This window comes from Myotis myotis, unplaced genomic scaffold, assembly GCF_014108235.1.
Source record: "Myotis myotis isolate mMyoMyo1 unplaced genomic scaffold, mMyoMyo1.p scaffold_m19_p_1, whole genome shotgun sequence".
NCBI classification, from domain to species: domain Eukaryota; kingdom Metazoa; phylum Chordata; class Mammalia; order Chiroptera; family Vespertilionidae; genus Myotis; species Myotis myotis.
The window spans coordinates 40,280,463-40,301,156 of record NW_023416313.1 but is presented as its reverse complement, the minus strand read 5'-3'; the positions used below and the strand labels follow the sequence as shown (position 1 = coordinate 40,301,156).

Below are 20,694 nucleotides of genomic sequence, written 5' to 3'. Positions count from 1 at the left end.
AATAAATTGGTGAATCAGGGGCATGGAAAGGGAGTGGACTGACAATTCTCAGGGGGAAGGGGGTGTGGGGGTGTGGGAAGAGATTGGACAAAGAGCTTACACCTATGGATGAAGACAGTGGGGTTGCGAAGACCTGGGGTGGAGTAGAACTGGCTAGAGGGGAGCTATGGGGCGGGGGGAGAGGGACATCTGTAATAATCTGAACAATAAAGATTTAAAAATAAATCAATAATAAAAGCAAAAAAAGAAATTAATTTATATACTAATGCTATTTTCTTTTTGAACTGAAAGGACAATTACCAAATGTGTTATCTATAATAATAAAAGCATAATACGCAAATTGACACAAAGGCCAAACAGCAGAATAACCATCTGGACGACCATGCTATGACAACCACTGGAGCCAGGCCAGCCAAGGCGAGTGTGATGCGACTGGTCAGGGGCCCAGTCATCACCCCATGATCACCCTGCAGAGGGAGGCCCAGGTCAACAGCCAGCAGGGCAATCGATCAATTGGGGGGCTTCACGATCACCCCAAAGAGGGAGGCCCAGGCCACCGACCAGCGGGCTGTGGCAGGTGGGCTGGGCCTCTCTCTGTGGGGCGCAATCAACCACTCCAAAGAGGGAGTCCCAGGCTACCCTGTGGCAGCATAGTGGTGGGTGGGCAGGGCCTACCTTTTTGGGGCTATCCATTGCAGGGCTCCTGGACTGTGAAAGGGCACAGGCCAGGCTGAGGGACCCCCACTCAAGTTCATGAATTTTATGCACTGAGCCTCTAGTCTATATATATAAAAGTCTAAGTGACCAGCCAACTGGCCGATCATTCTACCGGCTGACCAGTAGCTATGACGTGCACTTGCCATCAGGGGGCAGACACTCAATGTAGACGTGGAAACCACAAGCATAGGAACATGGAACAGATTGATGAATCTCAGTGGGAAGAGGGTAAGGGGAGGGCAGAAAGAGATTAACCAAAGCTCTTATATGCATACTAGAGGCCCAGATTTGTGCACCAGTGGGGTCCCTCAGCCTGGCCTGCACCCTCTCACAATCCAGGACCCCTGGGGGGATGTCAGAGAGCTGGTTTTGTCCTCATCCCTACAGCCAGGCTGAGGAACCCCACTGGTGCACGAATCTGTACACCGGGCCTCTAGTTGCTATATATAAAGAAACATTTGCTATGATTAAAAAAATTAGCTGAGACTGGTTTGGCTCAGTGGATAGAGCATCGGCCTGCGGACTGAAAGGTCCCAGGTTCGATTCCGATCAAGGGCATGTACCTGGGTTGCGGGCATGTCCCCAGTGGGAGATGTGCAGGAGGCAGCTGATCGATGTTTCTCTCTCATCAATGTTTCTAACTCTCTATCTCTCTCCTTTCTTCTCTGTAAAAAATCAATAAAATATATATATATTTTTTTAAAAAATTTAAAATCTACTAGTATATCTGAGTGTGTGTGTATATATATATATATATATATATATATATATATATATATCCTATCTAATAAAAGAGAAACATAGTAATTGGCGTACGACCGCTACCCTTCCCATTGGCTAATCAGCGAGATATGCAAATTAACTGCCAGCCAAGATGGCGGCCGGCGGCCAGGCAGCTTGCAACTAACATGAGGCTTGCTTGCTTCAGTGACGGAGGACTCCAACGTTCCCCACCTGTCTTGCCGGCCTCTGAGCCTGCAGTTTAAGAAACATTGTAATGAATATAGAAGCTAAACAAAACCCCAGAAACCTGCTTTCAGGGAGGCCGGGTACTTAGAGCTGGAGTTATACAGTGTTTTGATTATAGAACCGAAACAAACCAGATACCTTCTTTCAGCAGCATAAGCCTCAGAGCTGGAGCCAGAGCTAAAGCTGGCCCAGAATAAAAAAGAAAAAGAAAAAAAGGAGCAGTTGGGAGCTTCAGTCGGCCTGAAAACAGCCCTCAGCCCCTCACCCAGACTGGCCAGGCACCCCAGTGGGTACCCCCACACTGAAGGGTGTGTGACCAGCTGCAAACAGCCATCATCCCCTCACCCAGGCTGGCCAGGCATCCCAGTGGGGACCCCCACCCTGAAGGGTGTGTTACCAGATGCAAACAGCCATCATCCCCTCACCCAGGCTGGCCAGGCACCCCAGTGGGGACCCCCACCCTGATTCAGGACACCATTTAGGGCAAACCAGCCAGCCCCCACCCATGCACCAGGCCTCTATCCTATACAGTAAAAGGGTAATATGTCTCCCAGCACTGGGATCAGCGGAGCCGAGAGGACTCCCGGCACCGGGATCAACGTGACAGGGGGCAGCGCCCAAACCCCCTGATCGCCCTGTGGCTCTGTGTGTGTCAGAGGGCGGGGCCACAACCTCCCTATCCGCCCTGCTCTGTTCATGACAGGGGAAGGCGCCCCAACCTCCTGATCAGCCCTGCTCTGTGGCTGATAGTGGGGAGCTCCCCAACCCCCTGATTGCCCTGCGGCTCTGTGTGTGACAGGGTGCGGCGCCCCAACCCCCCGCCCCTCACGGGCCCTGCTCTGTGTGTGATGGGGTAGAGCCATAACTTCCCCATCAGCCCTGCCCTGAGTGTGACAGTGGGGGCGCCCCATCCCCCTGATCGACCCTGCTCTGTAGGTGATAGAAGGCTGTGCCCCAACCCCCTGATCCGCCCTGCCCTGAATGTGACAGGGGGTGGTGCCCCAAATCCCTTATCGGCCCTACTCTGTGAGTGACAGGGGGGAGCTCCTCAACCCCCTGATCAGCCCTGCTCTGGGCATAACAGGGGGGAGCTCCCCAACCCCTTGATTGACCCTGCTCTGTGCATGACAGGGTACAGAGCCCCAACCCCTGATTGGCCCTGCTCTGTGCATGACAGGGGAAGGCGCTCCAACTCCCCAATCGGCCCTGCTCTGAGCCCAACAAGGGGCTGCACCTAGGGATTGGGCCTGCCCTCTGCCACCTGGGAGCAGGCCTAAGCCAGCAGGTCGTTATCTCCCGAGGGGTCCCAGACTGAAAGAGAGCACAGGCTGGGCTGAGGGATCCCCCCTTCTCCCAGAGTGCACAAATTTTTTGTGCACCGGGCCTCTAGTATATATATATAATTTTAAATAAACAAAGAACTCATTTAAAGAATCCATTGTGATATGTAAATAAATACAATTTATATGACATAATTTTCCAATTTCTTATAATTATAAACAAAATCCAGTTTAAAATATTTAAACCTATTAATACTGATTTTTTTTTGCACACTCATACTGTAGTATCAATTTTATTTATATTGAAAATCCTTGGTATTCCATAAAATACCATACATATTCTGAGTTTATAAACAAATTATATAGGCAGTTTATTTATATTTTAGTTACAATCTGATAATTATTATAAAATAATAGTTGCTTACTTAGAAAACTCCCTGCCATTCTGAGTTAAACTCTGGTAACTGCATTTCCTATTTACTAATGTAAAATATTCTAATGGAAATTCTCAGGGGTATTTTTCCCACTTTCCTGAATTAATCAATCTTAAAATATGATTCTCTAGGCTAGTTTAGTTCTATTTCCTGTGTCCCAAAAATGAGAAAGCAAGAGCCCTTGCCAGGTAGCAGCTGTGCACTGGATATTATGTGTATATGTGTGTGTGTGTATTTTCACACCTCTGCAGTTAATTATTTCTATTCAATTTATCTTATATTTTATTTCTCTCTGTGTCTTCATTGTTGAACACATTCCTTTTCTTCGCAAAGTTTACTGACAATTTTTGTATTGCACTTTGCTATTTTTCAGTAGAGTGAATTTCATGTGGTGGTTGTTTACTTTTCCTTACCAATTAAATTTCATTTCTCGAAGTAGGGTAAACAGTATTCTGGAGATATCTGCTCATTTCAAGAAGTTCCTGAAAAAGCTTTAAAAGCAGCAATAGTACGAAATTTTATTTTTTATGTGTGAAATATTGCAGGACCTATGTATGGGGGAATTTCAAGTAGAATCTAGTTTGTGAAAAATTTTTACTATATCCATCAACTTAAATGTTGGATAAAGGAACGATGATGACCCAAATCTCAAATATGAACAGTTAAAATTTAGAAGTACATTTTTTATTCAACTAAGAAGTATAATTTACTTGTCTACTTAACATTATAAGATGATTTTTTTCTGACGAGAAAAATGTTAATGAGAATTTCAGGATTTCAAATTTCTTCCATCTGCACAATTAATAGTGATATGCAAAAATGATAGTTTGTCCTTTCTAAGTGGTTGTAAAAGTGGCTAAAAAGTAAAAGTTATTATGAATAAACTTCCTGATGAAGCTACTGAGACATGAATCTAGTAATCATAAAGCTTTACATGCTCTATTAATTGTCATCCTTTCCTCTCTTCCTGCTCTAAATACAACTAAAGCCGTGAAAGAGTTGATCAAGCAGTCTTGTGGTTAATTAAGCTTAGTTGTCTAAAGCATTTAGTGGTTAATTATTACATTTTTTTTCTGCTGTATTTGACTAAAATTGCTACAAAAAGAGCAGTTTTCAAAGGTTTATTCAAAATCAGCACTTTTCTAACATGTGAAACTAAAATGTAATTAAAAATAAAGAAAATGTAAAACTTTGTTAAAAGCTTGCAATTAACAACCCTCTTTCACATGTAGGTTTCTTTCAGAAGTACAAACTCTTAGCCTTGAAAGCTGGTAAATTCAGAAAAAAGTTCATATGTCAATTAGAAGATTGTAATTTAAATTATTCTAGTTTTAAGAAAAGCATACAGCTTTCCTACAGAAATCTATTTTTGAAAGAAATTTCACATGACATTAAGGAACTTATATCTGTTTTCATTTGACTTTGCACTCCCAGCTTTACTTTTCACTTCAAAATAAGTTACTTTAAAATTATTTTCTAAATTTATTTTTATTGTTTACATTATTGCAGATATCCCCATCCCCCCACCCCTCTTCCCACCTCCACTTAGCCCTCCCCACCCCCGTCCTTTGTCCTTTGTCCTACACCACACTGTTGTTTGTGTCTATGCGTTATTGTGCCATTAATTTTGAAAGGCAAACTCATGAATTTTTCAATATAGATAAAGAAAGATTTTTAAATTTCTTTTATTTTAATATTAGAAATGGTTAATTCTAGTAAATTAGGTCCAAATAATTGTTCAGACCCCTATACACAGAAAAAAATCCAAATAATATATCTAACATGGATTTTGTGAACCAACAGTAATTTTGGATGGGAGTTTTAACAACACAGCTAAATATAGGGTTTAGATAGGTCTTTTTTCTGATGATATTCTCAAGTAAAATTTCCCTTTTTGTCCATATATATTAATTTCAAATTCTCAGGCTTCTCTGTTATATACAGAGTGGGGCAAAAGTAGATTTACAGTTGTGAGTATGCAAAACAGTGTTTACTTTTGTATTATTATTTATTGTATTATTTTCCTTATGAGCAACTATAAACCTACTTTTTCCCCACCCTGTAAACACTCTTTATCTTCTATTTGTTTGGTGTGCTTACTTATCTTTTAACAGATAATCTCAGTTATTTGAAAACCAGAAACTGAATATTATGCACAGAGAAAATTCAAAAATTCATTTTAGAGATATTGGTTAGGATGAACTCATATAATAATACCATTATTACTATATTTAAATTAAAAATTTGGAAAGATATATATATATATACATATATATATATATAATGCTGTGTCCCTCTGACCATCCAACCGGTAGCTATGATGCACACTGATCACCAGGGGGGAGACACTCAATCCACCAGGGGGCAGATGCTCAACACAGGAGCTGCTCTGACATGCACTGCTCATTTACAAAGAAATGGCATCGCAAACCTGGCGCCGACAAAGCAACACTCAGCTTCCCGCAAGTGGAACACAGGCCCCATCAACACCCTGGAGCAACACCCCACCAACTTGCAGCCAACACTGCCAAGGCCTCATGGCACAAAATGCGTCCTATAGTCCAGCCCAGTCAGGAAACAGTTGCTGTGGGCTCCACATAATAACGTTATGTAGCAACGCCCCGCTTCCTCTCTAGCTGCTATGGAGTCTGGCAACTAGCCTCCTTGGAGTTTCTTCAGCCCAAGAACACAACTTGCTATATAGCCAGGTGCAAACATTTTACACTTTAACCAAATGTCTGTTAAGTGTTTTCCTGTGGCTCATCTCATTTGATCCTCACAGAAGTCCTGGAGTAGGTAGATAGGAGACTTGGTAGAACCCTATTTTCTTTTATTAGCCAGATAATGGAGATGTAGAAAGCTCAGAAACTTGACCCAACTGAAAAGAAGTAAGAAATGGTGGATCTTGAAAATGACTTCAGGTTTTCTCACTGTGTAGAATATAGTCAAACACTGCTGCAGTTAAATATTTTACCCTTTGTTCTCCCTGCATGATCTACAATAATAATCTGCTTCATGTTGATATTTACTGCTGTGTTGCTGACAATTACCTGAAAGAGAAGTTGGGGTGCTTTACTGGGCTGGAAAAAGTTTAGCTAAATTAGAAAGCAGGTCTCATTAAGCAAGTTTATTCCATATGTATAAAGGGTTAAGTTGACTCACGCATTCGCAATACATATAAAGCTCTTGCTGGCAGTAATCACATGTGTGTGTTTCAATCTGTCATTATTGATCATGAATTTGGTTGACACTTCTATTATAGAGAAAGGGCAAATAGCTATATTAAAATATTTCTTATAATTAATTTTCTTTCAATCTTCACGAATCTGTGCACCAGGGCACTAGTGTGTGTGTGTGTGTGTGTGTGTGTGTGTGTGTGTGTGTGTGTGTGTATATATATATATATATAATTTCAAGTTGTCAAAGCAACAATGACTAAAAAGTTAAACAAAACGAATAGACTATTTTATAATAACTTTACACTTCAAACATATTGTGTTTTCTTACTAAATATACAGCAAACAGATAAACACCTTTTCCTTACAGTAATTTTTTTCTATTTTCTTTTCCTTTGCAGATGATGCAAACGTCTACTATTCATGATATTAAACAAAAGTTTCATAAAACATGTAAGTTTTATATATACATTTGAATTTATATTATAGACTTATTTTTATCAAATTGGTTCAAAATCATCTGTAATAATAAGTTCTATATTATGATGGAAAGAATGTGTGGAAACCATATCTTAGCATGGAACTCAGAAATAATATTATGCTAAACTAGAGGTTTGATGCACGAAATTTGTGCAAGGAACTTGGCTCTCACAACCCCAGCTTTGTCCAGAAGGTCGTCTGGAAGGTCGTTCAGCTGTCCAGTGTAATTAGCATATTACACTTTTATTATTATAGATTTCTCTTGACCATGAACATTCTTGCATCTTAATCTTATTCTTTTTTTTCACAAAACTGTTTTCCAGCTAATATTTGAACAATTTTTGTTCTAACAGCATTAATCAATACAAAGTACAAAAAGCATTAATCAATGTTAAATATTTCTTTATATTTAATCACCATTTTAATCAAAGTTTTTTACTTTGTTTTATATTTATTGTTGTCAAACTGCTTCCACATAAGAATTATTTATACATTTAAATTATATTATTTAATTTTAATTATAGATAAACATTAAGAGAGGTCATTATCTACTTGAAATATTTATATGAAGTTTGTATAAATTCGAATTTTATTTTTAAAACATTTTAACAAAGTTTACTCATAAACATACTGAAACTGTAATTGCTAGGAAGAATTTTTCAATAAGCATTTTTAGAACAATTTGATAGGTTCATAGCAAAATTGACAGAAAATAAAGTTCCCATTTACCCTCTCTCCTCATATGCATAGGCTCCCCCATTATTAGTATTCCATATCGGAGTTGTACATTTTCTGATATCTAGTAATCTACATGGACACATTGTTCTGATCCAATGTCCATAGTTAACATATGAGTCCATCCTTGGTGCTCTACAATCTATGGGTTTTGCTAGGGAGAATTTTCTTTTCTTTTTTCATGTATTGTTATCTTGGTAAACAAAACCACATACCATTTTAAGTTTATGGTTTAATAGCATTAACTATATTTACATTGTTATGAAATATATCCAGACCTTTCTCATCTTGCAGATATGAAACTCTGTAGCCACTGAACAATAACTCCATTTCTTACTCCCCAATCCCGGGTAACCATCATTCTCCTTTCTATTTCTATGAATTGGATTACTTTAGATACTTCAGATAAGTGGAACCAGACCATATTTGTTTTAGTTTTTCTTTTCTTTTTGACCAGCTTATTTCACTGAGCTTGATGTCCTCAAGGTTCATCCACGCTGTAGCATGTGTAGAACTCTCTCCTTTTTAAGGCTGAATAATGTTCCATTGAATGTATATACTGCATTTTTAATCCTTTGGGTTTAGTTGAACATGTTTCTTTTCTGAAAATATTCCTAAAGCTCACAAATTAGAACATTAAGCTGTTTAAGGTGTTTAGGGTAAAACAGGTATTTAGAGTAAAATAGATATAATTGTTTTTATTATTTTCATTATTTCTTTAGGAAAAAATAGAATCTTTACTAAATACTTGCTGCATATATGACATTATATTAGGTATAGTGATTAATTGACAGTGGAAGATATCCCTGTTAGCCTTCAAAAAAAAAAAAAAAATAGCCTCATGAGGAAGTTAGTTAAAATAGTCAGTGTATCTAAAACTGATAAACATTGGGGAGAAAATGATTTAGAAGTTTTGATAGGAATAGAAAGCATAAACAGGTTGGAACAGAATTATCTGAAATACGCTTAAATTCATACAGAAGTTTTATATTTATGTGGTCCAGAGCCCATTTTTAGTAATTAGACAAGTGAAGTTAGGTAGTTTATATAAAAATCTTAGAAGTGTCCAGTTTCAGAAGTGGAAAATTGGATAAGGACAATAATATGGATAGTTTTAATAGCCAATTATATATATCAAGATTTAGGGATTTCTTGACAACTATTATTTTACTTTTCAAAGCACAGTTTTAAACTTTAAAAACTTTCTATAAATTATAACTTTATTCATTTTTTCAAAAGTACCTTTATTTTGAAAATATATCCATCACTTATAGAAAAATTATTTTCAGAAAATGTTGCATTTATACTATACTTTAAACATGTATTGATCTTCAAATTATATAAAATATAGACACAAAAACTTTTTTTTGCTTGTATTATATTACAGAGAATGATCTCAAAGTTAATTAAATCGGACATTGTGTTTGATATGTTTTCCAAATCAGAAAAGGAAACCAAAAAAAAAAAAATGTTAATACTAACATGATGTGACTGTACATACAGATTTTAAAGTTATATACTGATTGCCTTCATATTTTATATCTTTAGCATATTTTAAGACCAGGCAACATTGAACATTTTATTTACATTTATAAAAATATTTAAAAAATAATCATATATATTTTACATATAGTTATATTTATCTAACTACAATTGTTAGGTTTTTATAAACTTCTTTACCTTCTGATGACAAATTATATATATTATGACATTTATGATGCTGTTTATTTCCAAGCCCTGAAGTTATAATAAGACTTGTAACCTTGAAAGAAAAAAAATAACTGATCGGAAGACTGGTTTTCTGAGGGAAGAATGCTCTTTACATCTCTTTTATCTCTGGCCTCTGTTCCCTTAGGTGTTCTCACTGATCTTGATTTCTTGTCTGCCTACTATTTCTCTGACTTCTGCTAGCTTTACATTTTTCTTAGTTTTATTTTGGAACTTTTTTACCTTGATTTTTCTTGTCTTAAACAATGACTTTCTTAGGTTCTTCCAAGATTTATAATTTTTCAGTTCTGCTTTGTTATGAGTCATTTTTTAGATTACCCTGGTAACACCAGCAAAGAGATGGGTAAGTAAATACAAGAGGAAAATGCAATTACAATATTAGCTCTTAAGGGAAAACAGAAAGAGCAATGGTTTTCATAAAGAAGAGACACCTATTAAACTATAAATTATATACATATATATATACACACACACACACAAATGTATTACTTTCACCTATTTCCCCTCATCTCATTTAATATTCCAAAAACTGTATATGTACATAATAATTTAAATCTGTAATGGTATATTCTACTTTGTAGATTTAATTGATCAAAAATCAAAATGTTTGCCAAAATAACAAATGAATTCTAGTGAAAAAATTCTACCTGTATGTTAGAAGTTATTTCTCTATGCTTTATCATATTTAAAATTATTTAAGTTTTTATAATCTAAGCCTCTAAAGAGAGGGATGAATGATGGGATAGTTTGCACTGATAAAATAGAAGCTATACTAATAAAAATAAAGAATTTCTAAGCAACATTGGAATGAATATACTCTTTAGAAACTGGGTCTTTACTCTTGTCATCTAAGGAATCTGTAACAGAAAATGCATAATATTGCCATTACACAAAGTTGTATAAAGGTAGAATTTCATCCACACAGCTTTTTTAAATTATTTTTTTTCTAATTTTTTAAAACTTCTATTGATTTTATTGTTATAGGTGTTTGGCTATCATATCATGGTACCCTGAAAGGTATTCCAATGCCATGCATAATCTCAAAAAAGAAACTAGCTACCAACTAGCTATTATGAATATGATTGTTTAGTAGAGCTTAGTTCTGTAATTATAATTAAACCACAGTTTTAGCCCTGAATTGTATGGCTCAGTAGGTTGGAGCTCCATTCCTTATACCAAAAGCTCTAGGGTTTGATTCCCAGTGAGGGCATATACTCAGGTTACAAGTTCGATCTCTGGTTGGGGTATGTGAGGCAAGCAATCGATGTTTCTCTCACATCAATGAACATGTTCTTGGGTGAGAATTTAAAAACAAATAATGCAAATATGACTAGAAAGTGCTAATGAAATTTCTCTTGTGAGACTAATCTGAGAATAGTGTATGAACTTAAGTTAAAAAAGGATGACAATCAGCTAAAGTGTGATTTGTGCATTAACTGTCATAAAAGTTTCTGAAAGAAAAGAAAAATCATTTTGCCTGTGGCTTGTGTGTTGCCTATTTGTTGACAACACCATAAAGCATTTCAATGTTTATAATCTCCTGGAGTACTTGTCTCTGCAGTTCCCAGGAAAGCCTTGGGAAGAAAGCAAGTGAAAGAACAATGAAATTAGCAGAGCAAATGTAGGTTAAGCCACATGAAGGTATATATAATTTATTGTGACAGTTGAAATGCATATAAATCTTGCCAAAAAGCCAGTAAAAATATAAACAATGGTAAACTTTGAAAGGTTCCAGGAGAGTAACTCAAAACAAAGATAACAGACTAGAAGGATTTATCATATATAGCATAGAATAATGACTATTCTGTAGGCAATTTAAAAGGAGCCTCCTGGACCAGGCTACAGAATTTCCTGATCTCTCAACAAAAGAAGCTCGAAAAATGATAAATGCAACCACAGAAAGAAGTGGCAGAATGATTTTCTTAGAAAAAGCCCTTTGTTTGTAACTCAGGAAGTAGCTAACATTCTCTAATAGTTCATCTGGCAAAAGGAATTATGAGCTTTGTCAATAATTTACAGGGAAATGTCATTATAATGCAGTGTTCATAACATAGTATCGTACTATATTTCATTAGTGTTTGCTATTTTGAAATTTAGCTAAAGATGTATAGAATAATATAATTTTGTTTTCTCCAAGTCTTCTTAACTGCCTTAATTATATCCCTTAAATTTCTTACTTAAGCCAGTGTTTTCTTTATGCCTTTAATCTAAATCACAATATAAACCACTGGCACATATTAGTATCCCAGTGTTGAAAATGTACTTCCTTTCACTGTGACGACTTTAGAATATTGCTCATATTTACATTGCTGTATACTTAATGTCACTGGATACTCAGAGAAGTGTTGAGGATTCTATTTACCTATATGATATATGATATATGATTGTTTACAAAATCTTATGAGAACAAACTGTTAGGAAGGGTCAGTTGTTTTGATAGTCAAGGTCCATGTAATAAAACTGTCATAACTAATAGCAATTCCTAAAATGCATGAGGTGTTATCCTGTCTGTAAATTGTTTTGTCCCTCATGGCACAAAGCATTTAAACCTGTGAATTGCTGTGCAATGTCAGGGTTATTTTGATCATCTTTTATGATATTGTAATGTTACCCAAGTCTGATTCTATAAAATAATTTTGTTTCATAATCCTCAAGCATCAAAACGGTTGGGTTAGCAACACTTAAACTTGAACAAATATGTACATTATACATGTTTCAAATATTAGAGCAGATAGTCTATCTATAGCAAATAATTGATTTCCATTTTATATTTGAGTATGTGACTGTGTGACAACATTTAAATTTCCAGGGGAGATAGATGACTGGAGAGTGAGAAGGACTGGCTATCATATTGTAAAAAGGAATCTATATATATAAAAACCTAAGCGACCATTACTACTGAACGACCTGAACAAACAGATTGACCAGTCGACCAGTCGCTATGACACGCACTGACCACCAGGGGGTAGACGCTCAATGCAGGAGCTTCCCCCTGGTGGTCAGTGCACTCCCACAGCCAACCTCCCACAGCTGGACAACCTCCTGCAGCCTCTCCCCCTGGCCGGCCAACCCCCGATAGGCCTCGATCATCGGCCAGGCTGAGGGACCCCATCTGTGCATAAATTCATGCACCAGGCCTCTAGTAGTCTCAATAGTATGATTTCAGGAAGCACACAGAGCACTAAAACCACTGGTACAAAGATCATATATCAAAATTTAATAAATATTCAATTTTTTTCTTTTTTATATATTTTTATTTTGGCAGCTACTGTTTCTGATTTAAGTTCATTCATTAACAGGATTATGGACATGATGTATGATGAGTAATACAAAAAGGCAAGAAAGCCTATTAAGATGTTGCTTGAAGCAGCATTAGTCTCCTCTCTTCTCTGAGATTTTCTTCCTTAAGGAAATTTTCAGAAAGACACAAAATGCATCACAGTGCAATTCTAAGTAAACAATCTAAAAGCAAACACATGAGCTTTTAAAATGCTTTAATGACTGCATTATTGTAAGAAGATGTCATAAAGAAGGTTATCTGTTTTCACATTTACCTAGTAAGTAAAAAACATCATTTTTATATTTTACAAAAAAGTTTATATTCAAATAGTTACTCAGATCCTATTATAAATTTCTTGAAAATGCAAATAGTATCATTGCTAAATCCAGACATGCTTAATTATATCACACTATTTTCTATAATTCCAAAAGATAGTAGTGTGCCAATGCCCCATTTTCATGTATGAATTTTTTGACTTGTATATAAGTTGTTGGCACAACATTAGATTAAATAAATTATTCTTTTTGCAAGAGAATAACTTCACTCTTTACTATAATAAAATACAAGATAAATTTCTATTTTCAGTTTTTACTTTTTGATTTTTAAAGAGGGGGGAGAGAGAGAGAGAGAATGACATCAATGTATTTTTCTACTTATTTATGCATTCATTTGTTGCTTATTATATGTGCCCTGTTCAGGAATTGAACTGTAATCTCGGAATATTGGAACAACGCTCTAATAACAGCTACCCGGCCAGGGCTCAAGATAAATTTCTAAAATGCAAAAACTGATAAAAAATAAAACATTATCCACCAATTATTAACATTTTCACCAATGTGGAAATACCTCTGTGTTCCTATATACACAATTTTAAATATTTTGATAATTATTCTCTAATAGATTTCCCTATAAACATATGTTCTTGATGTATTTTTGTGTAAAAATGTATTTATCTACATGATAAATATTAATGGAAATATAGTATACTTTTGCTTGGGGTTGTAATACACATTCTCTGGACACATACTTTAATTGCTTCTATCATAAAGTACTATATGCTTATTTATTCAACAATATTTGGTGAATATTAAAAAAAATACTTATGGAACATTTACTATGTACTATGCATTGTGGTATTCACCAGAAAAATATATGTTTGTGAACTTATTTAACTGTATTTGTAAGAATATTTTTTTTAAAAAAAGCTTTTATTAAGAACTAGAGGCCCAGTGCATAAAATTTGTGCACTGGGGGGGGGGAGGTGTCCCTCAGCCCAGCTTGCACCCTCTCTAATCTGGGACCCCTCAGGGGATGTCCAACTGCCAGTTTAGGCTGGCCTGCCTGCCTGCCTGCCTGATTACCCTTAACTGCTTCTGCCAGCCTGATCACCCCCTAACCACTCCCCTGCTAGCCTGATCAATGCCTAACTGCTCCCTTGCCAGCCCGATTTCCCCCAACTACCCTCCCCTGCCAACCCAGTCTCCCCCAACTGCCCTCCCCTGCAGGCCCAGTCACTTCCAACTGCCCTCCCCTGCTGGCCTGGTCACCCCTAACTGCCCTCCCCTGCTGGCTTGATCACCCACAAATGCCCTCCCCTGCTGGCCATCTTTGACCACATGGGGGCAGCCATCTTGTGTGAGGGTGTGATGGTCAATTTGCATATTACCTGTTTATTATATAGGATAAGCCCATTTGAAATCCTAACATGTATTGCTAAATTTCTTCCTAGTTTACTTCAGGATGTCTTTTTATTCCTTTTCTTCAATAACACTCAATATAACAACTTAATTTTTATAATGATGAGTGAAAAAAAGATTTCATTTAGTATTAGATTCAATTTATTGCATCACTGGTGAATTACTTTTTTCATACTCTTAATTGTAACTTATAAGTATATTTCTGGAAATTGCCTGTTCATTGTCTTTACCCACATATTTCTCCATTTAGTTGTTTTCATTGCTATATGTATAAAGTCTTTATAAATTAATGTACACATCACAGACACACTTTCCCAATTTGGCTGGAAAACTAAATTTTATAGATCTAAATTAATTAATTACTTATTCATTTTGTATTTTCTTTAGCTTATATAAAAGTATTTTTATCTAATCTTTAAAAATGTTGATTTATGTTTTATTCTCACTTTTTTTTCTCTGTGTGTGCTCTCAATAATTTCCATGATTTAGAAACTATCACTAATGAATGAAAAATCAAAACTGTTTCCTTCCCAAAATTTGTGACTGTATATTAAACAGCCAATGTGGCATCTCAATATCTGATCGATCTTCCAGACACCTTTGCAGAATTCATTAGTATTTGACTCACAAAGCTGCAGTAATAGATTCATTGTGAAAACATTCCAGTTTCTTTTCCAAGTTCTAAGCATTGGTGAAAATTGAAATGAAGTAACTCTTGAGAAAATAAATAGGAAAATGTATTTCACAATGAATTATCTTGCAGTGTGCAAGTACCATTAAAATGCCTGAGGGTTGCCCTAGCCAGCCTGTGCACTGAAGTGTCCCTGGTTAGATTCAAAACTATGCCCGAGGGTTCACGGGGAAGATTTTCAATATCAGAACTATTTATCTGCCTTCCCTGAAAACTGTGTTTGGATTTATTAGTATTTAAAGTATTGTGATAGTGAGAAACCATATTCACCCCGACATCTTGTTTTGTATTGAAGCTGTTGGGTTTGGAAAATGAAAAATTAATTTAAACTTGTCTAATCCTAGAATAAATGAAATATCTTATTTATAAGAACAAGTAATTGTGTATGTATATGGCTGTGTAAGTATGTATATAAGGTAGCCATATTATAAGTATTTTTATTAAAATTCTTAGTGTGTCACAATATTGTTATTTGAAAAGGGTCTCTGACTATTAACTAAATGACTATTAAAAATATTACCAATTCTATAAAATTGGTAATCTGAAATCTCACAACCACACTTTAAATATGTGAAATTTTAAATACTTATAATAGTCTCCTGTTTGATACATTTTCTCATATATTGACCAGCTCTGTATCCTATCCCTATCTCCCTACTACCTCCAGTATCACGTTCAAGTTCCTTATGGCACATATGGTCCTCATAATGTGTGTATGTGGGTATTTATTCTGGTGGGAGCATAAAAGAAACACAAAAAACCCAAACTACTCAGTGATAATTGATATAGAAGTTCCTGCTGTAAAGTACATTCGGGGAGCCTTAGAAAGCATGGAGATTTGGACAGTTAAGTATAAATAATGTTCAAAGTAATATTGGGAGAAATGTCTTGGTGATGATGGATGGTCTGGGAGACTTGGACAGCTACTGGTGTCCTATATAAATGGCAATATAGGCATTATGATCAATCCCAGTAGATCCCTAGGACTATGGTGGGCAATTAGATGAGCAACCTGATTATAAACTTAAGCCAGTGAAGATAAAGACATAGTGAGGTTGTACTCTGTATGCTCTTCTTTTTGTTCCAGATTATTTTTGCTTTGTGTCTTGTATTTTACTAAATATGTTTGTGAAATTGGCTTGTTACTTTATGCCTCTCATTTTCATACTTTTTTGAATATTGGTTCATACAGCTTTAAAATTATCCATTTTTAGAACCACGTCTGTTTTCCTGCAGAAGCCTTGCTTGCGGTCGCTGATTATACAGTGCTATAGCACTCTGTTTTTCTTGCTTGAGTGCTTCGTAAGAGTAAACTCTAGCAGATGCATTTTCTTCCCAAGGTCAGCAAAATTATACATGTTGGGTGCTGCTTTGAGTGTTAAAACTTTTGTTGTTGTTGTTGGGTATGGTATTGGAAACCGTTCTGATTTTTCAGATACATAAACACTATCATATATATTATTCCTTACTGGCTTTCTTGAATTCATCTTAGCTACATCACTTAATTTTATGTAGGTGGCATTTTTAAGACTGCAGAGAAATGGTTTACAGAGAATAAAATGGTTCATTTAGTTCCAGTGAAGTAATGTAGTAAGTGAATCATTTCTAACAAATAAAACAACTGATTTAACAATATTAAATCACCGGCAAGTATTTTAGTACATTAAGGCAGAGTTTTGTATAATAATATTTGATGTTTATTTCTTAAGAGAAAAGAAACAGAATTCACGTGCCTGCCTTTTTGTTAAGACTTTTAGGCTTTTAATATTTGGAAACACTAAAACAATACTGTAGTAACTAATGAAGCAATATAACCAAAGTGCTAATGCAAAGTGCACAGGCAGTCTGTCATGCCATTATGTTCCTGTCTACCATCCCTTCACCTGGTGAATACTTCCTGCCCCTTAGTTTTGTTTGTACACATGAGAACTTCCTATTGGAGCAAGTCCTTCCCTGAAAGAAAAGGAGAAAGTTGTATACACCTTTGGATAACAGAGCAAGGAAATTGGTGGAAGCTATTAAGAAAAGTTTCATACTTCATAGAATTATGTAATTTTATTAATAAAACTGTGTAATTTAATATCCTGTTTATCAAAAATCTAAGATTCATCCCTATTTCTATATTCTTCCTACATACAGAAGTATTCTTTCTACATTCAGAATACTTTAAATCCAAACACCTTCCAGTGTACGTTATTGTTGTCCAGCATCTTATTTATTTGTGTATATTAATACAAATTAACTGGTGTCTTTATTATCTGCATTATTATTTTATTTAAAATCGTCCACATATACAGACGTTTCTTTGCTTAACATCGTTTTGTTTATCTCATCTGCTAGGACCATAATCAATTTGTTTTTCTCAAAATCGATCCATTAGAGGGATGTTCATCTACTAATAGAAAAGGTCTACTGGGTATAAGATTTGGTACTTTAAATGATAATGTCCTTCCTTTACATTTTCCTTCAAAGACACCACATGTCGCTTATTTCTCCTACATGAATTTCTGGAATCTTGAGAAATTGAACTAAGCCATGTAGAAACATATAGAACATTGTTTTGTGTTTTTTCTACTAAACTCTTGAATAGAGCCAGCTCTGCATAGCATACTTTTCAGAATTATATTCTGTTTCTATTTACATTCATCCCATCTTACCACACCAGCTACAGAGAGCTCAGATTGTAAATAATAAAAATTGGTCACCAATTTCTTTCTCTATGGTTCATTATAAATATTCCATCATTTAAATTAAGTAATGTGAGGGAAGGAAAATGGCGGAGGTATAAACAGACGTGTCTGGTGCCTTGTCCTGGAGCAGATAAGGGTGAGCAGCTGAAACGGGTAACACGCAGCCCGAATAGGCAGAGGATTTTCAGCTGAGAGACTGTCTGCAGCTAGGAAAGACCGAGAACCCCCAGGAAAAAAAAAAAAAAGGACTGTTGGAGACTGCAGCTGAAGCCTCTCCTGGTGCGCCAGCTCAGCAGCGGAGACTGCGCCATCTTGGGTGATTGTTGCCGGCATCCAGAGACCAGCTACTAACCTGGAAACAAGGGATCTCAAGCAGCGTGACTGCGTGAACTCAGACGAGCACTGCTTCTTCTCACGGAAAGGTTGGACATCCCCTAAAGGTGCAGTTTGCAGGTCGGGTTGGAGGGAGGACTGAGCTCGCGCGCGCGGGGCGGAATCTGTGCCCCACAGAGTCTGCAGCCGTTGGGATCAGCATGACCCGTGAGTGGGGAAGGGGCCCCACAGGGCTGCTAGCAGAAGGGAACGCGAAAAATGAGCCCATAGCTGGACTGGATGTAAAGGAGCAGCCTTGGACTTGCCAATCTGCTGGCTGCTTGGTGTCAGGGGCGAGTGGGAGCGCGGAGACTGCGCGCGAAGACTGTGCGCAAACCTGGAAGGTGGAGGCTTCCGAATTCGCACAACTATCAGGCTCTTGTTACAGTTCCCCTTAGATCCGTGCATTTGATGATTAAACCCAGTGCATGGGATTCCCCAGTTGGGGTCATTCGCAGAGCCTGTAGGGGAAAGTTCTTTTTGGGGATCCTGGGAAACAGCGGGCAGTGGCAAGGAACCAGCTCTGGGCAGTGGTCTTTCCCAAACCAGTTCCAAATACCATAGAGAAAAAAAAAACAAACAAAACCCTACTGATAGAGAGGACTTATAGCCTCGGAGGTCAATCCAGACACACTGCCACCCAGAGGCAGAGCCACGAACTGTCTCTTCTGTGATCACAAATAAAGGCAGTCTGGGAAACAAATACAACCTGCCTTAAAATCAGGTCTGTGTTTACTGCACGAGGGACAGTGTATCGCAGGGAAGTTCAACACTTCCCTGAATGCCTGGCAGGACTAAGGCGTGCCAAAAAGAAGAGTGGAAGATCTGAAGCACCTTCACTTCTGAATATTTTTATATATATATTTTTTTAATTCTTTTTTCACCATTTCATTAAGAACCTATTTTATTTTTTTATTTTTTATTTTTTTCATCACTTGATTTTACCTTTTTAATTACTACATTTTTTAACCAGTATTATTGCTATCCTTTTACCATTTTTTCAAGTGTCATTTTATTTTTTATTTTTTTAATTTTTCTTTATTTTATTTTGGGATTAGTGTTCTACACTCTATTTTCATCGTTCCTTTAGCATCATTTCTCTCTATCTCACATTTACCCTTAAGCCAAAACTCTCTTCCTCACTTTTCCCCTTTTGTTGTCCTGTTTCTCTTACCCTATTCCTGCTTTGGATTTTCCCTATTCCTTCTTTCTACCCCCTGTCTAAATTTCACCCTACTTATATATCTAATTTCCAATCCCTCGCTCTAAATCCATATACACCTCTCTCTTATCTTTCTTCACTATCTAATTTTTTTTCCTCTCTCTCTCTGTCGTTTTGCTAGTGTTTGCTTGATTTTGAGTATATTGGGGTTTTTTTATGCTTGTGTGGGAAATTGTTTTGTTTTTCATTTTCATTTTTCTGTTTTGCTTACTTTTTCTTTATCTGGTTATTTTTGTGCTTCTGTTTTCCCTTGCCTCGCTTGATATTGGTGGTTGTTTGTAGTTTGCATTAGTCTCCAGGGATCTGCTGCTGGAGTTCATTGAGATTGGTTGCGGTTCTCTTGGAGTTTTCTCCCCATACAAATAGCCTCTTCCCCACCTCTATTTCATTCTCTTACTTTTTTTGTTTTTTTGTTTGTTTGTTTTTTTTTTTGGTTTTTGTTTTGTTTTGTTTTTGTTTTGGTTTTTTTTTTTTTTTTTTTGTCTTTTTGTTTTTTTCTTTGCTCCCTTTTCCCAATATCATTTCGGCACTCCTTTTTGTTTTTTATTTTTCTCTTTAATCTTTTTCTCTTTTTTCTTCTTTATCCCCAAATTCTCTTCGTTCGGGGGGTCACCTTTATTTGGGGTTATTAATATCGTGAATGCATTTAGTTCGGTGCCTTGTACGTTGTGCCTTGTTGTGTTGTATTTTGTGCCTTTGAATCAGCGCAGCAGAGAGAGAACTACATAACCAAACACCTTGAGAAGAGAAATCATGGTGAAACAAAGAACCAACCCAAATATGAAAGAAAAACAGGCATCATCAGAAAAGGAAGTAAACGAAATGGAGGCAATGGAGGCAAGCAACCTGTCAGAGAAAGAATTCAGAGTAATGGCCATAAGGTGGATGAAAAGAATGGAAGACCAATTCAACAATATGTGTAGGAACCAAGAGGAAATGAAGAAGAACCAAGAGGAAATGAAGAGAAACCAAGAAGAAATGAAAAATGACATCACTGCCATAAAGAACTCACTAGAAAGCATCAACAGTAGACTAGAAGAAGCAGAGGACCGCATCAGCGAGCTAGAAGACAAGGTAGAAAAAAATACCCAAACAGAGCAGCTTCTAGAAAAAAAAATTAAAAAGCAGGAGGAGAGCCTAAGAGAACTCTGGGACAATGCTAAACGAAACAACATCCGAATAATAGGGGTGCCAGAAGGAGAGGAAACTGAGCAAGGAATAGA

At 36.6% G+C, this 20,694-nt stretch overlaps 1 protein-coding gene across 2 annotated transcripts in view; it reads left to right on the top strand.

Moving 5' to 3' along the window:
* TECRL (trans-2,3-enoyl-CoA reductase like) overlaps window positions 1-20,694 on the top strand; it is an 87,080-nt gene that overhangs the window by 22,309 nt on the left and 44,077 nt on the right. For both annotated transcript variants that reach the window (XM_036335267.1, XM_036335258.1), the window contains exon 2: window positions 6,978-7,029. In XM_036335267.1, the coding sequence (XP_036191160.1) occupies window positions 6,978-7,029 (52 nt within the window). The remainder of the gene's footprint in view (window positions 1-6,977; window positions 7,030-20,694) is intronic.